General features: G+C 45.0%; 1 protein-coding gene across 1 annotated transcript in view; it reads left to right on the forward strand.

Moving 5' to 3' along the window:
- The window catches only part of STS (steroid sulfatase), a gene marked incomplete at both ends in the record, with an annotated part of 83,049 nt that overhangs the window by 39,916 nt on the left and 16,307 nt on the right, over positions 1 to 26,826 (forward strand). The window contains one exon of the mRNA XM_080719541.1: positions 11,034 to 11,193. Coding sequence (XP_080575667.1) covers positions 11,034 to 11,193 — 160 coding nt within the window. The remainder of the gene's footprint in view (positions 1 to 11,033; positions 11,194 to 26,826) is intronic.

Below are 26,826 nucleotides of genomic sequence, written 5' to 3' on the forward strand. Positions count from 1 at the left end.
CCCTCCCGACTTTCCAAACCAAGTCATGAAAATATTTGTGATTATATTGAGCCCATTTGTGATTTAAATCTTGCTCTTAGAAGATGATCACTCCAAAAACAAGCTCATAGTATATAATTTAGAAAAAAAATTCAACAGCATGAATTGGACATCGAAGAGATATGGGCCCATCTTAAAAGGGCTAACCTAAGAATAATAGGCATAGAAGAGAAAAAAAAATAGAAGGTGAAACCAAAGGAATCAACAATCTTTTCAAAGAAGTAATATCGGAAAATTTTCCAGAGAACAAGGATAGTCCTGGGATGTCTCCTCATTTTCTGGGACGTTCCAAGCACCCTGAGGACAGAGGCCATTTCTTCTACCTCTGGGTACTTGGCGCTTGGGCCAGATGGCTCCTCTTTGGGGTTGTCTGGATGACTTTCATAGGGCTGTTCATATAATTTTCCACCCCACCTGCAGGATACAGAGGCAGTGTCTAGGACGCAGGGTCAGTGTCTTACGTAGGGTAAAGGGTTGTCTTACCGTGTTTAATCTGAGCGGTGTGAACTTGATTAGGCTGTTGCCCTTTCTCTTATTGACCTTCATATTTTAGAGTATAGAAACATTTATTCCTATATAAGAAGGGTAGGTGTCTCCATCTTACTCCCACAAAACAATAGTCAATATGGAGATGAATTGTTTTTATTTTATTTTTTATTTTTATTTTTTTTTTGAGGGTCTGGGGATGGAACCCAGAGGCATTTGACCTCCAAGCTACACCCCCTGCCCAATTTTTCTTCTTTATTTTAAAACAGGGTCTCACTGAGTTGCAGAGGGCCTCGCTAAGTAGTTGAGGCTGTCCGCGAACCGCGATCCTCTGGTCTCAGCCTCCCGAATGCTGGGATGACAAGCGTGCGCCGCCACGCCCGGCGTTTTATTTTATTCTGTATATTTTTTTTATTGGTGCATTGCCATTACACATCATGATGAGGTTCAGAGTGATAGGGACAGACATGCACACCACACTGGGTGAGTTCCACGCCGCACTCCGCCTTGCTGTTGATATTCGTGTTGGTAATTTGATATATGTACGTACCATCATTTGAACTGTTATCTCATCAAACTCCTCCCCCATCTGCCTTCCTTAATCCTCTTTCACTACTTCACTGGAATCTCTCTTCCTTTAACCAAAGCCTCTTTTGTTTCCCAAATTCTCTGTAGCTTCCACAGAGGACAGAAAACATATAGCTTTTCACGTTCTGAGACCGGCGTCGTATTCTGGAGCTCTGTTCACTTTCCTACAAATGATACAACTTTGTCCTTCTTTATGGCTGAAGGAGATTCTATTGTGTATATATACCATCATTTTACAACCCGTTCAGCCGTTGATGGACGCCTAGGCTGGTTTCATAATGTGGCTGTTGTGAATTGTGCTGTTATAAGCAGTGAATATGCATGGATCGCTATAATACTCTGACTCCAATTTCTGTGGAAAGATACCCAAGAGTGGTAGCTTGGTCCTGCGGTGGGTCCCCTTGTAGTTGTTGAAGAACCCCAAGGCTGATCTCCACAGCGGCTGCACTAATTTGCAATCCCACCAACAGTGTATAAGGCTTCCTCTCTCCCCCACGTCGTCACTAGCATTTATTCCTGTCTGTATTCTTGCTGACTGCCATCCTGACTGGAGTGAGATGGAATCTCGGTGCAGTTTTGATTTGTGTTTCCCTGATTGCTAATGATGTTGAATACTTACTTATTAGCCATTTATATTTCTGGGGTTTTTTTTTTTGAGAAATGTGCATTCAGTTCAATTGTCTTTTTTTTTTCTTAATTTGGTCATTTGTTTTGTTGTTGTTGTTTGCTTAGTGTTGCATTTTTTTGGTAGGTGATAGCCCTAGTCTATAAACAGAGCTATAGACTGCATCTCTAAAAATGGAGGTACACTATGCATCTCAGGCACTAACTCACCCGTCCACTCATCTCTCTCCAAATGCCTGTTAAGATTCTGAAATGGCTTAGTGGCTGCAGAAGAGGTGTAGATATAAATCACAGTGATTGGAGCGGCTAGAAAGTACCACACTGTGAGGAAAAGTGTGTCTATGATGTTGTGCAGACGCAGGACGGGGAGAGGTGACCTTGGCGGATGAGTCTGGGGAAAGCTTACAAAGTAGTAGAAGAGATGGCATTGTTGGTATTTTGCTTTGACCGTGGATTCCAGAAACCTAAGTGGTCTAGGTTAGTAAATGTCAAGGGTCTTAAAAGATGGCTTGAAATGGAGGTCATCGGGCCATCCTAAAACCGTGTCAGTAACCACTCCACAATTTTTTTTGGAAACACATTGAATGTGTTAGAAACATTTTCCTGAGTGCTAGAAATGCCATCCACTTCTGACATTATATAACTTACTACCTCAGCGGCTGCTGTATCGCAAAGCATTATCCTTTTGTCAAACTTGGTCGAAATCAAGTTCCTGGGGAAACACTGTTAAAAATTCAACACCCTCCAAGAGAGACGTGATTTCCTCCCAACGCCGGGAAGGGACCAAGGATGTCGAAATGTCAAGACATCTGGTTCTCTCAACTTGCAAACTCGAACGTGAGCTCATGGTTTAGGTGGACACAGAGGAATCATGCCACTCAGTATCCTGATAAAAGGCACATCCTTTGCAGAAAGAGAATGACTTCTGCCCTCAGTAGAAGCTCTTCAGAAAAGATCTTCACTATTCAAACTCTTGATTCTATTGTATCCCCTAGCCGTGTGTGTGTGTGTTACTGGTTATTGAACCCAGGGGCATTCTGCCTTCAACCTATACCCTTAAGTCCATTTTTTAATTTTAATTAGTTAATTATTTATTTATTTATTGGTGGTACTGGGATTCCTAGAAGCCTTTCTACCTCCGGGCTACACTCCCAGACCTATGTTATATTTTTATCTGGAAACAGGGTCTCTTACTCCAGCGCGGCTGGCTCCGAACCCGCGCCATCCTCCCGTCTCCGCCTCCCAAGTGCGGGGATTACAAGCGTGTGCCACCACGCCCAGCCTAAGGGCCTATGTCCAATTTTTTATTCTTTCTTTCTTTCTTTTTTTTTTTTTGTGAGTCTATGGATGGAACCCAGGGGTATTCGGCCCCGGAGCTACACCCCCTGCCCTATTTTTTATTTTTTATTTTGAAACAGGGTCTCTAAGTTGCGGAGGGCCTCACTAAGTAGCTGAGGCTGTCCACGAACCATGATCTTCCTGTCTCAGCCTCCCAAATGCTGGGATTAAAAGCGTGTGCCACCACGCCTGGCTTTATTATTTATTTTGAAACAGGATCTAAGTTGAGGAAGGGATCGCAAGTAGCTGAGGCTGGCCACGAACCTGCGATCCTCCTGTCTCCGCCTCCCAAGTGCTGGAATTACAAGCGTGCACCACCACACCTGACTCAAATCTGTTTTTATAAGGGAATTCTCTGCTGGAGTTTATATTTTAAAAGTAATTATTGAATATTATGAAAATAAGGGGGTAGTGAAAACACTAAATGTTTCTCCCCTCTCCCTCCGTTTATTTAAATAGAGGAAATAAGTGGCTGGGAATGGTGGCTCACACCTGTCATCCTACTACTTGGGAGTCTGAGCCGGGAGGATCCCAGGTTCAAGGACAGCCTCAGCAACTTAGTGAGACTCTGTTTAAAAAATAAAATAAAATAGGGCTAGGGTGTATCTCAGAGATAGAAAGCTCCTGAGTTCAATCCCCATTGCCAAAAAAATAAAAGAGGAAATATGTTTGCATTTTTAAGTAAATAATATTATGTTTCTCAACCTTTTTTTTTTTTTTTTTACCAACACCAAAAGATGAAATGTGTTTGCAGTGTGACTTTCCTGTTTAGGTATGAGTGAATTTTGTCAACAGGCTGTAGCTAAAAGAAAAATTGGGACATAGAGGTGAAATCAATGTGTTAGGAGCACATGAGCACAATAGCACAATAATGGTCTTTTGTGTGTGTGTGTGGTACTGGGGTTCCTGAAAGCCCTTCTACCTCTGGGCTATACTCCCAGACCTATCTTATACATTTTTATTTTTATTTTTTAATTTTAATTTTAATTTTTTTGGTGGTACTGGGGATGAAACCCAGGGGCTTTTCTACCTCCGGGCTATACTCCCAGACCTATTTTATATTTTATTTGGAAACAGGGTCTCACTAAGTTGCCGAGAGCCTCACCAAGTAGCTGAGGCTGGCTTCGAACCTGCGCGATCCTCCTGTCTCTGCCTCCCAAGCGCGGGGATGACAAGCGTGCGCCACCACGCCCGGCTTACTTTTTTTTATTTTTGGAAACAGGGTCTCCTAAGCCAGCGCGGCTGGCTTCGAACCTGCCTGATCCTCCTGTCTCCGCCTCCCAAGCGCAGGGATTACAAGCGTGGGCCACCACGCCCGGCCCTGGTCTATTTAAAAAAAAAAAAAAAACGAATAAAACTTGGTAATAAATCCTTCATAGAGTAATTCCTGAAATATTTACCTTAGGATACTTGGGAAGTTGAGACAAGAGGATTATAGATTCAAAGACAGCCTCAGCAACTTAGGGAGACTTTATTTCAGAAATAAAAAAAAGTAAGCCGGGTGTGGTAGTGCACACTTGTAATCCCCACGCTTGGGAGGCGGAGACAGGAGGATATCGCAGGTTCGAGGCCAGCCTCTTTGTTTCCTTAAAACACACACACGCACGCACGTATGCACACACACACACACACACACACACACACACACACACACACAGTTGTTCCCCACCCCCATAGTTCTTGGTGGAAATGCAAATACAAAATCTGGGACCCTTCTTGTTCCCGAGCGTTTCAGCTAAACCTGTGGCGAAGTTTCAGTGGTCTGCCTCATCCTCGCCGGGGAGGATTTTCTGAAACGTCTGAAGAGATTCAATTAAACTCCTAAGTCTGGCTCCATTTCATCCCTGTCTCCCAAGCCAAGGTCACCCTGGAGGATTTTTCTCTCTCCCTCTGCCTATAGGCAAGTAATAGATGCGAATGCAAGGGGCCAATGAACTCTATTGACATCCCTGCCAAGGACGGCGAGGAAATCGTATTTCCCCGAGTGCTGGAGGATGCACCGCTCCCCCTGTACAGAGCCACGCTTTTAAAATTTTAAAATTCCCCGGCGCCTGCCCGGAACGCCTTTCTCTTCTGCTACAAGTGCACATTCCAGACGCTACTTGTATTGAGGTTTTGTAAAAACAGGGGCGAGGGTCCCGTGTGGTTTATGAGAAGGCGGTTCTATGAGGCGGGGCGGGGGTCCATGCCTGGATGTTGGCGGACGTGTTTATCAGCTGCCCTTTCTGGCCGGCCAAAGTCTCTTTGTTTTCTGAGAGCTCTCATCTTTGAAATACCCTAGAGCCCTCGATTATTTATTCCTTCGTTTGGCCCCAGAGGGCGGGTGCGCTTTCCTAGATTGACCAGGTCAGCCATGCCAGGTGTGGGCCAGCCTTGAGGGAGTGGTAGGTACCGGGAAAGACTATGGATGTCAGTGGGTTGCTTTCGACTTGTGAAGACAGGAGATCTTTACAGTTACACGTATCCGGTTATAATTGCTGTGGTCACGTAAGATTCTGACGGAGCCGAAATGTTTCTTCTCCCTGTTGACACGGCAGCCACCCGAACGCCATAGCCTGTGCTGATGCTGATGTTTCCAGTCTCCTCTTACTGGGTTCCTGCCCAGTGGATTTTGACAAATTAAGTCCAAGGGCTAATGGAGGCTAGGGAGATAGGGAATTTTAAGTCAAAGAAAGATAGATAATAGAAACAGCTCCTCCCAAGCGGGGAGGTCTCCGAGAGAGGGTAACCGTGCAAGTTCTCGGGAGGTGAGCTTTTATCCTTTCCTGGGATTCTCCTCTCTCTCTCTCTCTCTGCTCTTCCGTGATTGGTCAGAGTTGGGTCTTGGGGACCCAATCTCTTTGGCCCAGTTTGAATCCTTAATTTGAATGTTTATCTCGTGGGGCGATGAGATCTCCTCTCCCGGCCCCTCTTGTCTGCCCACAGGTCCTAATACCAGTTTATTAGGCTGTCCTCACAATGAGCCCCAGAAGGGTCTCAGGTTTTTTTTTTCTTTTTTTTTTTTTTTTTGTTTTTGGTGGTACTGGGGTTCCTGGAAGCCCTTCTACCTCCGGGCTACACTCCCAAACCTATTTTATATTTTTTTATTGGGAAACAGGGTCTCTTAAGCCAGCACACGCGGCTGGCTCCGAACCAGCGCGATCCTCCTGTCTCCGCCTCCCAAGTGCGGGGATGACGAGTGTGCCCACCACGCCCGGCTTTCTTTTCATTTCTATACTTCTGGTCTGGCCATTGTTATCCCTATATCTTATTAGCCTTCCCTGTTTTTGTTTCTTAAATAGATGGTTTCTTTTACCCTTCCTCTTCTTAGTTCCTCTGCCTTGGTGATACGGGTATAAACACACCACCTTCCCTTCCAGTTGCAGAAAAGAAAATATATCAGATACAATTATGGACAGTGCATACCACTTTGGGGGGAATCAAACCCAGGGGCATTTTACCTCCCAGCCCCTTTTTGGACAGAATACGATTTATTGAAAATTTTTTTTACATACAAGTATAGTTTTTTCTTCCCAAGATTTTTTTTTTCTTTTTTTTGTGGTACTGGAGGTAAAACCCAGAGGGGCTTTCTACCTCTGGGCTATACTCGCAGTATACTCCAAGATCTAATATATATATATATATATTGGTACTGACATTCCTGGAAACCCTTCTACCTCCGATCTACACTCCCAGACCTATTTTTATGTTTTTATTTGGAAACAGTGTCTCTTTAGCCAGCGCGGCTGGCTTTGAACCTGCGCGATCCTCCTGTCTCCGCCTCCCAAGCGCGGGGATGACAAGCCTGTGTCACCACGCCCGGTGCGACCTATTTTATATTTTATTTGGAAACAGGGTCTCACTAAGTTGCGGAGAGCCTCACTAGGTAGCTGAGGCTGGCTTCGAACCTGTGCGACCCTCCCAGGCGCGGGGATTACAAGTGTGCGCCAACCACACCCGGCGTCTTCCCGAGATTTTGAAACAAAGCCCTACTAAGGCTCTGCTGAGGGCCTCACTAAGTTGCTGAGGCTAACCTCAAGCCCGCGGTCCTCCTGTCTCAGCCTCTCAAATTGTGGGATGAGAGGCGTGTGCCACCATGCCCGGTTACGGTACTCAGTCCTTGATCATGATAATAAACAACCATGCTACGAGGTTTTGACCTTGTTTAACTCTACCCCTGACCACTATTTTACAAAGGACTCCTACTTATGAAAAGAAAAGTTTACTGTAAGACAGAATACCTCATTATGCTGGCGGGCTGCCGCCCCACACAGGTCTTGCCTTTCTAGCATTTATTGATTGCATCACTCCCTCTTGATTTAATCTTGTGATTGATTTAATCTTGTGCTCTTTTATTGCTTGTGGCCCTCAAGTCAATAATGGCAATAATCTCTCTCTCTCTCTCCTCTCCTCTCCTCTCCTCTCCTCTCCTCTCTCCTCTCTCTCCTCTCTCCTCTCTCCCTGTCATCTCCCCAGGATGCTTTGCTCCCGGGGTGATCCCGTTGCTAAGCAACGCATGTCACAGAGCAACCCAACCAGTAGTATGTACTGGGAGCTGAACTCTTGAGGTGGAGTGCGGCAACCCCACCTGGAAATTCAGAGCCACTGCTGGGAGGATGCTTGCAGGGACTTCCCCTGTGGACATCAGTCGTTTCCATGGTGACTTGGAGTCTGATCTCGGGTACCACAGTCTTGGTCCCTCAGGGATAGTAGGATGGGTAGAGAATTGACCATCATCTATCCCCATGAACCAGAACCTGAAAAACCATCATGGAAGGAGAAAGAAGGAAAGACATTCTCTGCATGTTTGGTGACAGAAGAGGCTTACTGAAACCAAAGGGGCATGTTATCTGGCCTTTAAAGATTTGTAGAAATTATTTGCTTGGTTTTGTGCAGGGGGGTAAATTCTGACGCAGTAGTGGGATTACAGGTTTGCAACTCTACCGCACCTAGCAACTAGTCATTATATATATAATGACTATTATATATATATATATTTTTTTGTGTGTGTGTATGTATATATGTATATATATGTATGTATGTATATATATGTATATATAACCCATTATATAGGTAATTAATATATATATTATGTAAGTCATTATATATAATAGTCATTATATATAATATATATATATATTAATTGCATATATAATGACTAATATATAAATGACTTACATAATATATGTATATATTAATTACATATATAATGGCTAATATATATATATATATTTTGTGTGTGTGTGTGTGTGTGTGTGTGGTGGTACTGGGGATGGAACCCAGGGGCATTCTCCCTCCGAGCTCTACCCCCAGCCCTATTTTTTATTCTTTATTTTGAAACCGGGTCTCACTGAGTTGCCGAGGGCCTCACTAAGTAGTTGAGGCTGTCCGCGAACCGCGATCCTCCGGTCTCAGCCTCCCGAGTGCTGGGATGACGAGCGCGCGCCGCCACGCCCGGCTCTAGTCATTCTTAAATGTCCAAACTGGGTCAATTAATTTTAACAGGTATTCTTTAATTTTTTTTTTTTTACCCCTCATTTGAGAGAAACATCAGCAGGTCGTTGCTTTTTAATTTTTCTTTCTGCTACTGGGTGGGTCGTAGGTTGACAGAACCTGGAAAATACGGCTCTAGCTGCCCTCCGTAATTTGTGGGTTCAAGTCCTTGGAACACATATTTTAAGGAGAATTTTCTCTTTCTTTTCTTTGCCTTTCATTTTTCTTTCCTTTTCCTTCTCCCTTCCTTCCTTCCTTCCTTCCTTCCTTCCTTCCTTCCTTCCTCTTTTTATTAATACTGAGGATTGAACCTAGGAGTGTTTTATTTCCCAGTTACACCCTCCACAACTATTTATTTATTTATTTTGATGGTACTGGGGTTCCTGGAAGCCCTTCTACCTCCGGGCTACACTCCGGCTGGCTTCGAACCTGCGCCATCCTCCTGTCTCCGCCTCCCAAGCGCGGGGATGACAAGCGTGCGCCACCACGCCCGGCTTTCCTCCAGCACTATTCTAATTTTGAAACGGGGGTCTCGCTAGGTTGACGGGAGTCTCCCCACTTCCTGAGGCTGTCCTTGAACCTGCGATCCTCCTGTCTCAGCCTCCCAGCTACCGGGTATCAAAGAGGAGATACGTATCATGCACGAATTCCATCTGTCGCGGGCAGCTTGCCTCCGCCGGGAAACCAGTGTCTGCCCCGGTGGGTACATACCCAAGAGGAGAGAAATGAAAAATGGAAATCCTTCATAAAACGCTGTGCCCAGATCAAAGAGAGGGGCAGCCAGCATATGTGCCTGTCATGAAGAGTGATTTGACCTGCTATTTGACGGCAGTCAAGGGGACAGAAACAGACGCGTTGTTTGGTGACAGCTGTTCCGGGCGAATCTGGAAGTCAATTGTGGTTGCGTCTCCTGTGTGCCTGTCTGGAGAGACATGGGGTCTCAGCGCTCTCCCTTCTGGGACCCCAGCACCATCGCCACATGCCACCAAGGTGTTCAGAGAGGGAATCTGATCATTACTCAACCAAATGTCACAGGGAGACCTTGTTCTCCGCTCACACGCTTTCAAAAAAAAAAAAAAGTAACCTCGAATTCCTTGCTTATCTTTTCCTTCCTGCACAATCTATACTCTGATTTTTCGACTCAAATATATTTCTTTCCCATAAACCCAGTTCAAACTCTTATAATACAGGCCTGGCCCTGGGGCGCTAGGCTTGTGATCCTAGTACTTGGGAGGCTGGGACAGGAGGATCGCAGGTTTTAGGGCAGCTTTGGGCAATTTAGTAAGGCCCTAACTCGTGAGGCCCTAACTAAGGCCACTTAGTGAGGCCCTCAGACACTGTTTCAAAAAAAAGAAGCCGGGCGTGGTGGCGCACGCTTGTCATCCCCGCGCTTGGGAGGCGGAGACAGGAGGATCGCGCAGGTTCGAAGCCGGCCTTGCTGGCTTAACAGACCCCGTTTCCAAATAAAAATATAAAAAAAATAGGTCTGGGAGTGTAGCCCAGAGGTAGAAGGGTTTCCAGGAACCCCAGTACCACAAAAAAAAAAAAAAAAAAACCAGGCATGGTGGCACACACTTGTAATCCCAGCAATTATGAGGCTGAGACAGGAGCATTGCGGTTCGCGGCCAGCCTCAGCTACTTGGTAAAGCCCTTTGCAACTCAGTGGGACCCCGTTTCCAAATAAAGACTAAAAAATAGGGCTGGGGGTGTAGCTCAGGGGTAGAATGCCCCTGGGTTCAATCCCTAGTACCACAAAAAAATAAAAGAAAGAAAAGAAAAAGAAAAAAGAATGAGAAAAGATTCTTTTCCTATAGGATTTTCCAGGTAAATAGCATCCCTTGTGAACATACAATCAGAATTATCTGTGGGCGCTTGTGAACTACCTTTTGAGATGCTAAATTTCTTTAGGGCATGATGCCCATTATTAATATAGCTCTGTGTTCTTTATAGGATTTTGTTGGCATATAATTAGATTTATCTCCAAGTATGTCTGAGCTATCATTTCACGCTCTGAGTTTCTACATGGTGCCTGCCTGAGTTTCCTTTCTCCCTTCCTTATTTCATTTTTTCCTTCCTTCCTTTCTACCATCTTTTTTTTTTTTTTGGCTTTTTTCTATATTAGGGATGGATCCCAGGGGCATTCTACCACTGAGCTACACCCCAACCCTTTTCATTTTTATTTTGAAACAGGGTATTGCTTGTCTGCCGAGTCGTCTTGCTAACTAAATTGCTGAGGCTGGTCCCCCTCCCGAGATCCTCCTTTCCCAGCTTCCCTTAGTGCTGGGACGACCGGTGTCCATGGACACACCCGGCTACCATGCTCCTTTTGAAGTTGTCTTGGAATCATCCGTGGAATTAGAGCACACAGCTCTCCGGAACTGAACGTCCCTGCTGGAGCATCCGAGAGGCTGATTCTGGTCCTCTCTCTTTGGGTCTTTTGAGCATCCGAGACACTGATTCTGGTCCTCTCTCGTTGGGTCTTTTAGGAGGAAAAGCAAATAACTGGGAAGGAGGTATCCGGGTTCCAGGCCTCATCCGCTGGCCAGGGGTGATCCAGGCCGGGCTGGAGATCGATGAACCAACCAGCAACATGGACATATTCCCGACGGTCGCCAAGCTTGCTGGGTCCCCGCTGCCCGAGGACAGGTAGGCTGGCTCACGCGGCGTGGTGTGACCTTCCTCTAAGTTCAAGCGCCAGGGTGTCACGGGGTTACCAGGGTGATGTTGGCTTTTGACAACTCTGCCTGGACCTCTCTGTGTCCGCCTGGGGGGTTTGCCGGTGGGCTAGCTAACGGAAAAACCTTTCCTTGTCCATACCCACTAATCCAGCTGAAAATACACTCAACAGCTCTGAATTTTTTTTTTTTTTTTCCCAGTGCTGGGGATGGAACCCAGGGGGCATTCTACCTTCAAGCTACCACACCACTCCAATTTTTTATTCTTTATTTTGTCTTTTTTTTTTTTTTTTTTTTTTTTGCGGGTCTCGGGTTGGAACCCGGGGGCATTCGACCCCCAAGCTATACCCCCTTGCCCTATTTTTTATTCTTTATTTTGAAACCGGGTCTCACCGAGTTGCAGAGGGCCTCACTAAGTAGCTGAGGCTGTCTGCAAACCACAATCCTCCGGTCTCAGCCTCCCGAATGCTGGGATTACAAGCGTGCGCCACCACGCCCGGCTTATTCTTTATTTTGAAACAGGGTCTGTCTCACTGAGTTGCAAAGGGCCTCACTAAGTAGCTGAGGCTGTCCGCGAACCCAAATCCTCCTGTCCCAGCCTCCCGAATGCTGAGATTACAAGTGCGTGCCACCACACCCGGCAGCACTGAATATTTATTTATATATTTATATATTTATATATTTATTTATTTATTTATTTATTTATTTATTTATTTATTTATTATACATTTGTTTGTTTATGTGTTGATACTGGGGATGGAACCCAGGAATATTCTTCCTCTGAGCTACACTCCCAGCCCCTTTTTATGTTAATAATTACTTAATTAATTAGCCAGGCATGGTGGCGCACGCTTGTCATCCCAACATTCGGGAAGGTGAGACAGAAGGATTGCCATCAGTTCAAGGCCAGCCTCAGCCACTTAGCGAGGCCTCTGCAACTCAGTGAGACCCTGTTTCAAAATTAAGAATAAAAAATGGGGCTGGGGGTGCAGCTTGGAGGTAGAACGCCCCTGGGTTCCATCCCTGGTACCTCAAAAATAATAATTATATTTATTTATTATATATATATTTTTGGTGGTACTGGGGGTGAAACTCAGAGGCTTTCTACCTTCAGGCTACACTCCCAGACCTATTTTCTATTTTTTTTTGGAAACAGGGTCTCACTCAGTTACCGAGAGCCTCACTCAGAAGCTGAGGCTGACTTTGAACTTGTGCCATCCTCCTGTCTCAGCCTCCCAAGCACAGAGATTACAAGCATGTGCCACCACACCCGGCTATTTATTATAATAATAATTTATTTTGTGGGTGGTACTGAGAATGGAACCCAGGAGCATATTACCTCTAAGCTACATATCCAACCCTATTTTATTTTTTTATGGTGCTGGGGATGGAACCCTTCTAACTCCGGGCTACACTCCTAGACCTATTTTATTATTATTTTTTAAATTTGGAAACAGGCTCTCTTAAGCCAGTGAGGCTGGCTTCGAACCTGCGCGGTCCTCCTGTCTCCGCCTCCCAAGCGCGGGGATTACAAGCAAGAACCACCATGCCTGGCTCAACCCTATTATTTATTTATTTATTTATTTATTTATTTATTTATTTATTTATTTATTTATTTTCTGGTACTGGGGATTGAATCCAGGGCCATTCTACCTCTGACCTACACCCCAGCCCGATTTTATTCCTTATTTTGCAACAAGGTCTCACTAACTTGCCGAGGGCTTCACTTAAGTAGCTGAGGCTGGCCGCCAACCCGGATCCTCCTTGTCCCAGCCTCCCCAGTACTGGGATCACGAGCGTGCGCCACGGCGCCCGGCTGTTCTATATATTTTTTTTTTATTTTATCTTATTTTTCTGAAACACGGACTTGCGACGTCACGGAGGCTAGACTTGAACCTGCCGTCCTCCTACCTCAGCCTCCCCAGTGCTGGGATTACGGATGCGTGTTACCAGGCCCACCACGCCAGAGATAGGTTCTTAAATGCACACAGCACTGCTTGGTTCTAGGCCACACTTACTTTATCCATCCCTGCACTGACAGACACTTACGTACTTACTTCTCGGCTCCTGTGAATAGCACCGCAAAGCACGTGAGTACCTGTTCATCCCTACAGGATACTGACTTTTTGCTTTTGAAATTAGCACAGAGGAGTGGCGTAGCTGTGGTGTCGTGTGGGATAACTCCTTTGGGCTGTTTGAGCTTCTTACCCATAGTATGGTCTTCCATAGTGGCTGTGCTAATTCACATCCCGACCAAGGGGCAGCGGACGTTGTTAGTGATGGGGCGGGGGATTGTAAAACGGTGGATCCAGCCTGCTACCGCCACCGGGTCCTGTTTTTTCCTGGGAATCTCTTCCTTCATTTCCTTGCCATGAAGCACAGGGGCAGCGTCCCCTTGGACCGCCCATGCCTGAATCAGCCTTTAGCGCCATTCAACAGCGGCGAGAGAGGGAGGCGCTCCCCAGCACCAGGCCCTGTCTCCCCAGCGTGTCTTCATTTAGCAAATTCTAAAGGAAACGTCTCTCTCTCTTAAATTTAAATACAACCTCCTATGACATCGCCAGCGGTTTTCCCCGTCAGTGTTATTACCGACCCGAGGAGTTTTAAGTGAAGCCCGCTGATGAATCATTTTCATTAGCTGGGTGGCGGGCTGGGCTGGTGTCAGGCTGCAAATCCTACTTCAATTTGGCTGCCAGCGGAAAATAAAGACAATATTAGCAAGAGCCGGACCAAAGCAGGCCAGAGGCGGGGTCTCCTCACTCGCCACCCCACGGTTTTCAATTCCTTTGCTTTACTATTTTTTTCTATTGTTTTCAAAATTCTGTCCTAGGTAGATACCCCTCCCCAGTGTACACACACACACACACACACACACACACACACACACACACACATATGCAGAGGAGAGACAGGACCTTGAGCATTCAATCCTTGTGAAACCCTTTCATCTCAAGACTTCTCTTCAGTCTCCAACGGTGGAGGGCCCCAGAGCTCTTTTGTGTATGTACGACTTATGTGTTGACTTTTAGCCTACTAATGCAATTAAAAGTGGAAATCTATTAAAGCACAAAACACCCCAAGCTCACATTCTAGTGGACGGCACAACGGTGGTGTCACTGTCTGCCACGTGGTCTCTAAGGAGTCTACTGTAAAAATGGTACTGAAAAAGATAAAGTAGGGCACGGTGGCCAGAACTTGGGAGGCTGAAACGGAAGGGTCGTGGGTTCGAGGCCAGCCTCAGCAACTTAGCATAGAGACAGACCTTCAGCAACTTAGTGAGACTGTTTTGAAATAAAAGTAAATAAATGAAAGCAAGCTAGGTGTGGTGGCACACACTTGTAATCCCAGAACTTGGGAGACTGAGGCAGGAGGATCATGGTTCACAGATAGCCTCAGCTACTTAGTGAGGCCCTCCGAAAAATAGAGCCAGGCGTGGTGGCACACGCTCGTCATCCCAGCATTTGGGAGGCTGAGACTGGAAGATTGCAGATCGCGGCCAGCCTCAGCTACTTAGTGAGGCCCTTTGCAACTCAGTTAGACCCTGTTACAAAATAAGAATGAAAATAAGGGTCGGGGGTGTAGTTCGGAGGTCGGATGCCCCTGGGTTCCATTCTCAGTACTGCAAACACACACACACACACACACACACACACACACACACACACACACAGCTGGAGGTGTAGCCCAAAGGTAGAATGCCCCTGGTTCCAACCCCAATACTGCAAAAAAAAAAAAGAAGAATAAAAAATAGGGGTGGGGTGTAGCTCAGAGGTAGAATGACCATGGGTTCTATCCCCAGTACTGCAAAATAAATAAATAAATAAATAAATAATAAATAAATAAATAAAGCATAGGGCTGGGGGTGTATCTTAGTGGTAGAATGTCCTTGGGTTCAATTCTCAGGATGAGAGAGAGGGAGGGAGGGAGGGAGGGAGGGAGGGAGAGAAAGAGAGAGAGAGAGAGAAAGAGAGACAGAGAGAGAGACAGAGAGAGACAGAGAAAGAAACAAGGAAAGAAGCAATATCTTTTTACCCTAAGAAAAAAAGTTTCTGGCCTCCCAGACCTTCCACAATAATTTATCAAAACTCCAAGGGTGTTTGGCTCTGAAAAAATAGAGCCAGGCATGGTGGCACACGCTGAGACAGGAGGATCAAAGTTCATAAATAGCTTCAGCTACTTAATGAGGCCCCTTGCAACTCAGTGAGACCCTGTTTCAAAATAAGAATAAAAAAATAGGGCTGGGGGTGTCACTCGGAGGTAGAATGCCCCTGGGTTCCATTCCCAGTGCCAATATATATATATATATATATATATATATATATATGTTTATTTATTTATAAATAAATACACTCACACACACACACACACACACACACACACACACACACGGCTGGGGGGGTGTGTAGCTCAAAGATAGAATAACCCTGGTTCCAACCCCAATACTGAACAAAAAAAAGAATAAAAAATAGGGCTGGGGTTGTAGCTCAGAGGTAGAATGCCCCTGGGATCCATCCCCAGTACTACAAAATAAATTAAATAATAAATAAGTAAATAAATAAATAAATAAACAAACAAATAAATACATAAAAGCATAGGGCTGGGAGTATATCTTAGTGGTAGAATGTCCTTGGGTTTAATTCTCAGTAACAGAGAGAGAGAGAGAGAGAGAGAGAGAGAGAGAGAGAGAGAGAGAGAGAGAGAAAGAAAAAGAAAGAAGTAAAGAAGAAGCAATATCTTTTTACCCTAAGAAAAAAAGTTTTTGGTCACCCAGATCTTCCACAATAATGTATCAGGGAACTCCAAGGGTGTCTGGGTAGCACTTTGAGAGTTTCTGGTGCTATGAATAAGAATGGAGGTTCTTGAGCCACACGTCTTGGGCTCAAACCCATGTCTCCATTTCAGACCTAGTGTTGAACCTTCCGCGGCCTTGATTCCTTGTCTAGAAAAGGGGTTCGATAACTCTATTAACCTTACAGGGTCAACATTAGGACAGAGAGTATTAGTGTGTGTCCAGTCCAGTCCAGACAACTTGGCAGGTTGGTTTTGTCTGCCATATTGAAAGATGGGATAGCCGGGCGTGGTGGCGCGCACCTGTAATCCCAGCACTTGGGAGGCTGAGACAGGAGGATCGCACAGGTTCGAAGCCAGCCTCAGCTACTGAGTGAGGCTCTCAGCGACTTAGTGAGACCCTGTTTCCAAATAAAATATAAAATAGGTCTGGGAGTATAGCCTGGAGCTAGAAAAGCCCACCAAATAACAAAGACAGAAAGAGAGACAGAAAGAGAGAGAGGGAGGGAGAGGTTGTGGTACTGGGGATGGGACCCAGGGGCATTCTACCTCCGAGTGACACCCCCAGCCCTACTTTTTATTCTTTATTTTGAAACAGGGTCTCATTGAATTGCAAAGGGCCCCACTAAGTAGCTGAGGCTGGCCTCGAACCGTGATCCTCTTGTCTCAGCCTCCTGAATGCTGGGATGACAAGCGTGCACCACCACGCCCGGCTTCTTTTTCTTTTGGTATTCATCAGGGTTTAATATTCATCCAGGGTTACAGAGTAAAAAAAAAAAAAAATCCAAAGACTGAAGGGGATTTTTAAGATCTATCTAGTCAATCTATTCTTTTTTCCGCTCTAGCGATTGGAAACTTGGCAGGATTAATTCGCAGTACGTCTTTTCTTATGCAAAGCCAAAAATCTCTCTATTCTATCTCACTGTTGGCCCCGGTTCTCACCTTTGCAATAAAATGTAATACTTCCTTCAAGTACCTAAAACAGAGTGCTCAGGTAATCTCATTTATTACCTCTTTTTTTTTTCTCTCTCTCTCTTTTATGGCATGTGATATTAAAAAGATCACTCTTCTCCACTGGCATGATGTCTTTGAGTGGTTTTCCATCCAGATGGAAAACACAAGCCCAGGACATTCAGAGGCAAAGAGCCCAGCCCCATAATGGGGAACCCGGCTGCTGACCCTATTTACTCCAGTGTGCCCAGACACAGTTCACTCTGTGTTTCTTATTCTTGTCTAGCAAAGAAAGACGCACCCTCCCCTTAGATAGACCCACACATTGGGTGCATGAGTTTATCTTGAACACTACAGTCTTGATAATATTTTTTACTCTTTTTGTGTGTGTGTGGTACTGGGGATGGAACCCAGGGGCTATTCTACCTCCGGGCTATACTTCTAGCCCTATTTTATATTTTATTTGGAAACAGGGTCTCACTAAGTTGCTGAGAGCCTCACCAAGTACCTGAGGCTGGCTTCGAACCTGCGCGATCCTCCTGTCTCAGCCTCCCAAGCGCGGGGATTATAAGGCTGCACCACCACTAAGTTGCTGAGGCCGTACTCAAACCCGCGGTCCTCCTGTCTCAGCCTCCCAAGAGCAGGGATTACAAGCGTGCGCCACCACGCCCGGCTTTACATTCTTTAATATATACTTTTACTGGGGCCTTGTAATTATACATCTTGGTGAAGTTCAAAGTCATATAAACAGACGTACACACAGGTGTTTTTTGCACCACCATCCTGGGCTGGGACTCAGCTTCTTAACAAGCCGGCTCAAATCCTGTCTATTTGCTCTGAAAGAGAGAATTTCTGTTCAGATACACTTCTTCTATTCTCCAGAAGAATTTGGGGTCCAGTGGGAGCTTTTTGTGATCAATTAAAGCTTGGTGAGACATGATAAACCCGTAGATCTGAGGTTTGTACCTAAATAAAAATCGAGGCAAGCTAGGATTTCGGCTCCAATAAACGAGTTGGTGATTCCAGGATACACAGGAGAGATTTTTACTGTGTAGAGTCTGGAAACCGTAGAGAGAATAGCTCTCTAAGGACCCCATGGTGGGTCTGCATGAGATTTCTCTCTGGCAGGGAATTTTCCCGGCAGACACACTCCAGTAACCCATGCCTTTGAGTGATAGGGCTTATTTAAAAAACTCTTGTTGGCCATTACCCCCTGTGAATAAAAGTGAGGTTGGTAGCGAGACCTTCAGACGTGGGCATAGCATAGGCTCAGCTGTGTCTTTTATCAGTTTTTCCTTTTCCCCTCCCTACCTCCTCCCCTTATCACCCTTCCACTCTTCCAATGGTCTCTCTCCTCAATTTTCTCAGTTACTTCTCGATGGTCTCTTTTGGTCCTCTCTAGTTTCCACATACAAGAGAAAACATTGACCTTGACTTTCTGAGACAGGTGGATCTCACTTACATCCATGTTCCCGCAAACAGAAATTTTGTTCTTCTTGATGGCCAAATAAAACTTCATCGTGAGCAGGGCGCGGTGGCGCACGCTTGTCATCCCAGCATTCGGGAGGCTGAGACAGGAGGATCGCTGTTCGAGGACAGCTTCAGCTATTTAGTGAGGCCCTTTGCAACTCAGTGAGACCGTGTTTCAAATTAAAAAATAAAAAATAGGGGTGGGAGGGTAGCTCAGAGGGTAGAACTCCCCGGGGTTCCATCCCCAGTGTCAAAAAAAAAAAAAATCCATTCTGGATCTATACTGTAATTTTGTAATCCATTCATCTGTTGAAAGACACCGAGCTTGCTTCCATACTTTGGCTGTTATGAATAGTACTATACACATGGTATGCATGTGCCACTATAGTATTCTGACTGTAATTCTGTTGGAAAGATATCAAGGAGTGATAAGGCTAGTTCATATGGTGGCTCCACGTCTTGTCATTTGAGGAAACTCCACACTGCTCTCTAGAGTGCTTGTACTAATCTACAATCCCACACACAGTGTGAAAGATTTCCTGTTTCCACACGTCCTTGTAAACATTTATTATTGTTTGTATTCCTTTTTTTGTGTGGTATTAGGGATGGAACCCAGAGATATTCTACCTCCGGGCTATACATACCCCAGATCTATTTTATATATTTTACTTGGAAACAGGGTCTCGCTGAGTTGCTGAGAGCCTCACTAAGTAGCTGAGGCTGGCTTCGAACCTGCGCGATCCTCCTGTCTCAGCCTCCCAAGTACTGGGATTACAACTGTGCGCCACCATGCCTGGCTGTTATTTGAATTCCTGATGATTGTTATTTGAACTGGAGTTAGATAGAATTTCAGGGTAGTTTTGTTTTTATTTCCCTGATTGCTAATGATATTGAAATTTTTTTCATAGATTTATTGGCCATTTATATTTCTTCTTTTGAGAATAATTTATACTTCTTTTCTGCTCAGTTAAATTGACCATTCTCTGTGTGTGTGAAGTTTAAATTACTAATATACTCTAGATATTATTATTTTCGGATTTTGTGAGTGTGTGAAATTGAACACAGAGCCATTCTACCTCTGATCTATACCCCCCAGCCCTTGCTAGGTTGCTGGGACTCTCCCTAAATGGCTGAGGCTGGACTTCAACCTGCGATCCTCCTGTTTCAGCCTCCCAAGTACTGGGATTATAAGCATTCACCACCATATCCAGCTTAGTATTTCTTTGTAAATATTTTTAGAATTTTATTGGTGCAGTATAATTAATTATACATCATAGATGGAAAGTGATTCATTCATACACGCACACAACTTTTCTTATTACATTCTCAACACTGAAGACCACCCTCTGTGGCTGAGTTTGCTCACACTTCTTCATAGTGCTAGCTGGCCTATCGATACGCACCTCCTGATATTGTCTTTGTTTCGGGGGTCCAAAGTCCTGGTTCTAGTCCATCTATAGATGCCTTTATTATCTTGGAGCCAGTACAGATCAGAAAACAGAAATCTACTTCTAAGTCCCTTGTGGGAATAAAAGAAACCACATTTCACTGAAAGCATGTCACCATCTAGGTTGAATAAGTCTCCTCAGAGACTTTTGAATCTGTAAAGCAGGGATGCCCTCTCTTGAGCTATGTATCCATGTATGCCTGATGTTAAAGTTCGTATCCGGAATGGCCCCCAAAGGCTCATGTGTTGGTGGCTTGGTCCCCATCCAGGGATGCCCTCGCTTAAGCTATGTATCCATGTATGCCTGGTGTTAAAGTTTGTATCTATAATGGCCCCCAAAGGCTCATGTGTCGATGACTTTGTCCCCATCTGGGGATGCTCTGGAGAAGAGGTGTAAACTTGAGGAGGTGGGGCTGGTTTGGAAGAGACTCATCCTAGGCACATGCCTTTGGAAGGTATATTTTGTCCGTGGACTCTTCCTCTCTGCTTCCTGGCCATCCTAAGCTGGACTTCTTTGCTTCCTTACCATCATCTTCCTGCCATGAGCCTCTGTCTCACCACAGCCCGGAGCCTTGGAGACCAGTGATGTCGGATTGGACTATTAAAACCACTACGCCAAATGGATCTTTCCCCTTTAAGCTGTTTAGATCAGGTATTTTGTCACAGCAATGAAAGCTGACTAACATACTTGGAGACATTTTTTGTTTATTTTTATTTTTTTATTTTTATGCGGATCTTATTGAAAATGGCATACATTCAATACTTGGAGACATTTTAATTGTCTCACTATACCAACTCTGTCACTCAGTGGGTGGAAACCAAGGATGTTTCCAAATACCCTAGAGTGCCCAAGACAGCCCCCTGCAGCAGCCAGTGATCTGACACAATACCTCTGCAGTGCTGACATTTGGAAGTCCTCCAAAATTTATTATTGCTGTTTTAGGGAAAATGTGGTTATCATGGGAAATCCCACTAACAATTTGCATTAAAAGTACCCAGATAATATCTCCATATCCATATCGATCTATACTTTTTTTCAGTACTAGGGATTAAACCTGGTGGCATTCTACCTCCAAGCTACACCCTCAGCCCTAGTTTTCATTCTTAATTTGAAACAGGGTCTCACTAAGTTGTAGAGTGCCTCAGTAAGTAGCTGAGGCTGGCCGTAAACCTGATATCCTCCTGTCTCTACCTCCCAATTACTGGGATTACAAGCGTGTGCTACCACACCCGGCTCAATCTATAAATTTGATATAGAGATATCTGCCCTTTAGAGAATGTGGCCCTTAACTCTTTCTTGCCACGGTAGCTAGAAATCAAATTTATCAACTTCTGACAAGAGCAATCCATTCCTTCTAGAAGAAATCCATTTTAAAAAGGACTCCAAGTGTGTGTGTGTGTGTGTGTGTGTGTGTGTGTGTGTGTGTGTGTGTTTTACAGGGGATTGAACCAAGGGTGGTATTCTGTCTCCAAGCTATACCACCTGCAGTTTTTTTTGTTTGAAACAGGGTCTCACTAGGTTGCGGAGGGTCTCACTAAGTTGCTGAAGCTGGTCTTGAACCTGCAGTCCTCCTGTCTCAGCTCCTCAAGTACTGAGATGATAGGTGTGCACCACCATGGTGGGCTGGGACTCAACCTCTTAACAAACCATCATATTCTGCATATTTGCTCTGAAGGAGAGAATTTCTGTTCAAATATACCCCTTCTGTTCTCTGGAAGAATTTGGGTTCCAGTGGGAACCTTTTGTAATCAATTAAAGCTTAGTAACAGATGATAACCCCGTAGATCTGGGTTTTACTTAAATAAAAATCGAGGCAAGCTAGGATTTCGACTCCAGTAAACGAGTTGGCGATTCAGGATACACAGGAGAGATCTTTGCTGTGTAGAGTCTGGAAGCCGTAGAGAGAATAGCTCTCTAAGGACCCCATGGTGTGTCTGCATGAGATTTCTCTTTGGCAGGGAATTTTCCCCGCAGACACACTCCAGTATCCCATGCCTTTCAGTGACAGGACTTATTTAAAAAACTCTTATTGGCCATTACCCCATGCAGACTCAGGAAAAAAAAAATACTCCTGGCCTCTGGGGACTCCAAATAGTTGAGTCTAGAAGAAAATAGCAACTTTTTCATGTGTTATTAAAAAAAAAAAGGTCACAGGGGCTTACAGAAAATAAGAGAAGAATAAGTAAATGAATTTCTTCATTAAGATGACAAACCTTAAATGCCTGGCATCCAGTCCTTGGAAGAGTGAGATAGGAGGATCAGAGGTTCAAGGCCAGCCTCAGCCACTGAGTGAAGTTCTCCACAATTTAGTGAGACCCTGTTTCCAAATTAAAAAAAAAATTAAATAGGACCTGGAGTATATATCAGAGGTAGAATGACCCTGAGTTCAATCCCCAGTGTCTGTCTGTCTGTCTGTCTCTCTCTCTCTCACACACTCACACACACACACACACACACACACACACACACACACACTATACGTCTAACCTTCTGGACATCTCAGCTCAGCCACACGGCATGCTGTCGACCATCATCCCTTGTTTCTGGCTTTGATCGTGTGGCCGACTGGGGTCGCCAGAAAGTATTACACTCCATCTCACAAGCCCTGGCGAAGGTCAAAATTCACATCTCACTTCTGTTCCATTGTGAAGCTGAAAAATCATGAAGGTGAAACTCATTTAAGTTGAAGACAGTCTGTACTTTCTACTAAACGTGTTTCCTTAATGTCTACTTTCTCTACTGAAAGTGGCCTTATTTTACGATAATAATAATTGCTATTATTTTGGTATTTGGTACTGGGAATTGATTTGGTATTCGGTACTGGTATTTGATACCTATATTTGGTACTGGTATTTGGTACCAAATATTTGGTACTGGTATTTGGTACTGGTATTTGGTACTGGTATTTTGTACCAAATATTTGGTAGTGGTATTAGGTACTGGTATTTTGTACCAAATATTTGGTACTGGTATTTGGTACTGGGCCTTCTGCCTCCAAGATATGTCCCCACAAATTATGTTTAAATCATTTGGAAACAGGGTCTTGCTAAGTTACTGAGGGTCTCACCAGATCTCCAAGTCTGGCCTCGAACCTGCGATTCCTCCCATCTCAATCTCCCAGGTACCGGGTGGGATGACAGCTGTGCACTACCACACACGGATAACTTTATTTCCAGCGATGCTTTTCGGGAACTCTGTGGCCTTAGTTAGCCACAGTCAGTGACCAGCTGCTGCCAAGACCTTCCTTTCTGTGTCCCTCCAAACTCTTCCCCTTCTCGGATGAGCCCCTAACCCTCCCCAGAGTTGGCGAGGTATCAGGCAGGTAGGAAGGAGCTCACAGGTTGTGCAAAGGCCTGGAGCTGAGAAGACGGCTCAGAGCATCCTTGGAGTCAGAGGTCCTTGTGGTCCAGGCAAGGTCAGCGGGACATGCTCTTCGCTTCGTGAAACTCGTCCCGTGCTATTGATCCTGACCCGCGCTTCAGAAACGAGGGCTTCTTAGAAACTTATCGTCATTATGGGTCGGGAACCCGCGGAGAAGGAGCTCACCTTCCAAATTAAAAACGGTCACACGGGAAGACCTCTCTCAGCGGGAGTCAGGGGGACGCCTCCAATTACAGACTGGTACTGTGTGCCGCTTGCCAGGGAAGCCCACACAATTCTGCAGCAAAAGGCTAATTAGACTCCGGTTTCCATAGAAAAACGGCAAGGCTTTGGGCTGCTTGGAAAACAGATCGGCCCCTCCCTCCCCCCAGAATAAATCATGATGTTACAAACGCATTGCTGCCCACGCCATGAACATGCCCCATCTTCTGGGCCTATGATCCTGGCTTCAAGCGACCCCGATGGTTTCGATAGCTTAGGCACAGGTTAGAAGTTTAGCTGATCGGGTCATTTTCAATTCTTTTTATTTTATTTTATTATTATCAATTTTTTTGCGGGACTGGGGATGGAACCCTGAGGAATTCTACCTCTGAGCTACACCCCAAGCCTGATTCTTTCTTTCTTTCTTCCTTCCTTCCTTTCTTTCTTTCTTTCTTTCTTTCCTTCTTTCTTTCTTTTTCAATACTGGGATGGAACCCAGGGGCATTCTACCTCTGAACTATACCCCAAGCCCTATTTTTCTTTCTTTCTTTCTTTCTTTCTTTCTTTCTTTCTTTCTTTCTTTCTTTCTTTTCTTTTCTTTTCTTTCTTTCCTTCATACTGGGGATAGAACCCAAGGACATTCTACCTCTGAGCTACACCCCAGCCCTATTTTTTTTTTTTTATGTGGGTCTGGGGATGAAACCCAGAGGCATTTGATCTCTGTCTCAGCCTGGGATCCATCCTCAGTACCTCCAAAAAAGGGACCCCCCAAAAGAACAAAGCACGATCAGTATCCCTTCAAGATGTTAACAGTGTTTTGGAGGCCCCGTCCCACCTGAACAGAAGGATTTCTACCTTGTCTCTTTAGTGTTCCGCTGCTGATTAGCAGAAACGGGAAGGAAGCCAAGCCTGTCCTTTGTTCTTATTTTTAACTCATGATAATAGAATATTTTCAGGCCATAGACGTCTATGGCGCGCATGATTAATAGCGGGGGCGGAGGCCAGAGAAATGCTAAGCAACCGCGCCGGAGTTACAGGACGTGGTTTTAGTGGTATCAAAGTAGCTCAGGGCACGCCTGGCCCCTTAAGCACTCACCCACATTCCTGCTACCTTACAGTCTCCAAAAGCCTCATCATAAGAAATGGTGGGGATGAGGTGGTGTTGATCAGAGAAAGAAAATCCTCAAGTTAATATATCCTTCCATGTTGTCCTTTAAGCTGGGAGCCCAGGCCTGGCTTCCCAGTACCTGGGAGGCTGAGGCAGGAGGATCCCAGTTTCGACAGACCCTCAGCAACTCAGCGAGACCTTGTTTCAAAATAAAAAAATAAGCGGGGTGTGGTGGCGCAGGCTTGTCATCCCCGCACCTGGGAGGCAGAGACAGGAGACAGGAGGATCGTGCAGGTTGGAAGCCAGCCGCGCTGGCTTAAGAGACTCTGTTTCCAAATAAAAATATAAAAATAGGTCTGGGAGTGTAGCCTGGAGGTAGAAGGGCTTCCAGGAACCCCAGTACCACCAAAAAATAAAAAATAAATAAATAAATAAATAAATGAAATATTACTTGACTCTCAATGTGTAGATATTACGTATTTCATTCATACGATCAGTGAAGCCAAACTAAATCCGAGGCTTTTCCCTTTATTGAAACCCCAAGAAATACTGTTCTGCTCATCGGCGATGATAGGCGTATTGATAGTTCGCCGTCCGCACCGCTCCCTTTTGACCTAGTTAGAAGCCCAGGACCAGAGGGAACGTATTTTCATTCGGGAAGGATCCATCCCCAGGGCTTTTAATATTAGAGCCATTATTCTTTAACCAATTCTTTCATTCCGATTGAAAAAATAATTTGCTTTCATTAAAGTCTACGTGACTTGAGTTTTCCCATGCTTTATATTTTCTTTCTCAATCCCAATTATCAGGAATTCTTCTTTTCTTATTTTTTTGGTTTGTTTTTGTTTTGTTTTGGGGGAGAATAGGAAGGAGGGGTTAGTTCTTGGGATTCAACTCTGGCCCATTCTCCCTGTGAGCTACATCTCCAGCCCTATTTTTTAATTTTTTAAATTTGGAAACAGGGTCTCAGCAAGTTGTGAAGGCCTCACTCAGTAGCTGAGGCTGTCCTCGAACCTGCGACCCTCCTGCCTCAGCCTCCCAAGCGCGGGGATGACAGGCGTGCGCCACCACGGCCGGCCTACCCTCTTTTATTTTGAAACAGGGTCTCCCTTAGCTGGGATGACAGTCCCTCTGATTTGCAGCAGACCACCTGAAAAAAGGATTTCTTCCTGCAAATCAGTAGTCAGAAAAGTAGGTTTAGAAGCAGCCGTAGGGAGCGTATTTGAGAGGCTGCAGTGAAGGACTTTTCAGAAGGTGAAGGCTGGGCGCGGTGGTGCACGCTTGTCATCCCAGCACTCGGGAGGCCAAGACAGGAGGACGGCGGTTTGAGGCCAGCCTCAGCTACTTAGCGAGGCCCTCTGCAGCTCAGTGAGACCCGGTTTCAAAAAGTAAAAATACTAAAAAATAGGGTTGGGGGTGTGGCTCGGAGGTACAATGCCCCTGGGTTCCATCCCCAATACCACAAAAAATAAAAAGATAAATAATAAAAACACTAAAAAAATAGGGCTGGGGTTATAGCTCAGAGGTACATGGCCCCTGGGTTCCATCCCCAGTACCGCAAAAAATAAAAAAAATAAAAAATAAAAGCCGGGCGTGGTGGCGCACGCTTGTAATCCCCGCGCTTGGGAGGCCGAGACAGGAGGATCGCGCAGGTTCGAAGCCAGCCTCAGCTACTTAGTGAGGCTCTCGGCAACTTAGGGAGACCCTGTTTGCAAATAAAATATAAAATAGGTCTGGGAGTGTATCCCAGAGGAAGAAAGCCCCTGGGTTCCACCCCAGTACCACCAATAAATAAATAAATAATAATAACATAAGAATAAAAATAAAAAATAAATAAAAATACTAAATAATAGGACTGGGGTGTAGCTCAGAGGTACAATGCTCTTGGGTTCCATTCTCAGTATCTAAATAAATAAACAAACAAACTAAAATATTAGGGCTGGGGGTGTAGCCCAGAAGTACAGTGCCCCTGGGTTCTATTCCCAGTATTGCAAAATATAAAAAATAAATAAGAATGCTAAAACATAGGGCTGGCGTTTTGCTCGGAGGTACTATGCCCTTGGGTGCCATCCCCAGTACCGCAAGAAATAAAAAAGTAAATAAAAAATTAAAATACTAAAACATATAGGGCTGGGGGTGTAGCTCAGAAGTACAATGCCCTTGGGTTCCATCCCCAGTACCTAAATAAATAAATAAATAATAAAAATATTTAAAAAATAGGGCTGGGAGTGTAGCTTGGAGGTACAATGCCCTTGGG

This window comes from Muscardinus avellanarius (genome assembly GCF_963383645.1).
Source record: "Muscardinus avellanarius genome assembly, chromosome: X".
NCBI lineage: Eukaryota > Metazoa > Chordata > Mammalia > Rodentia > Gliridae > Muscardinus > Muscardinus avellanarius.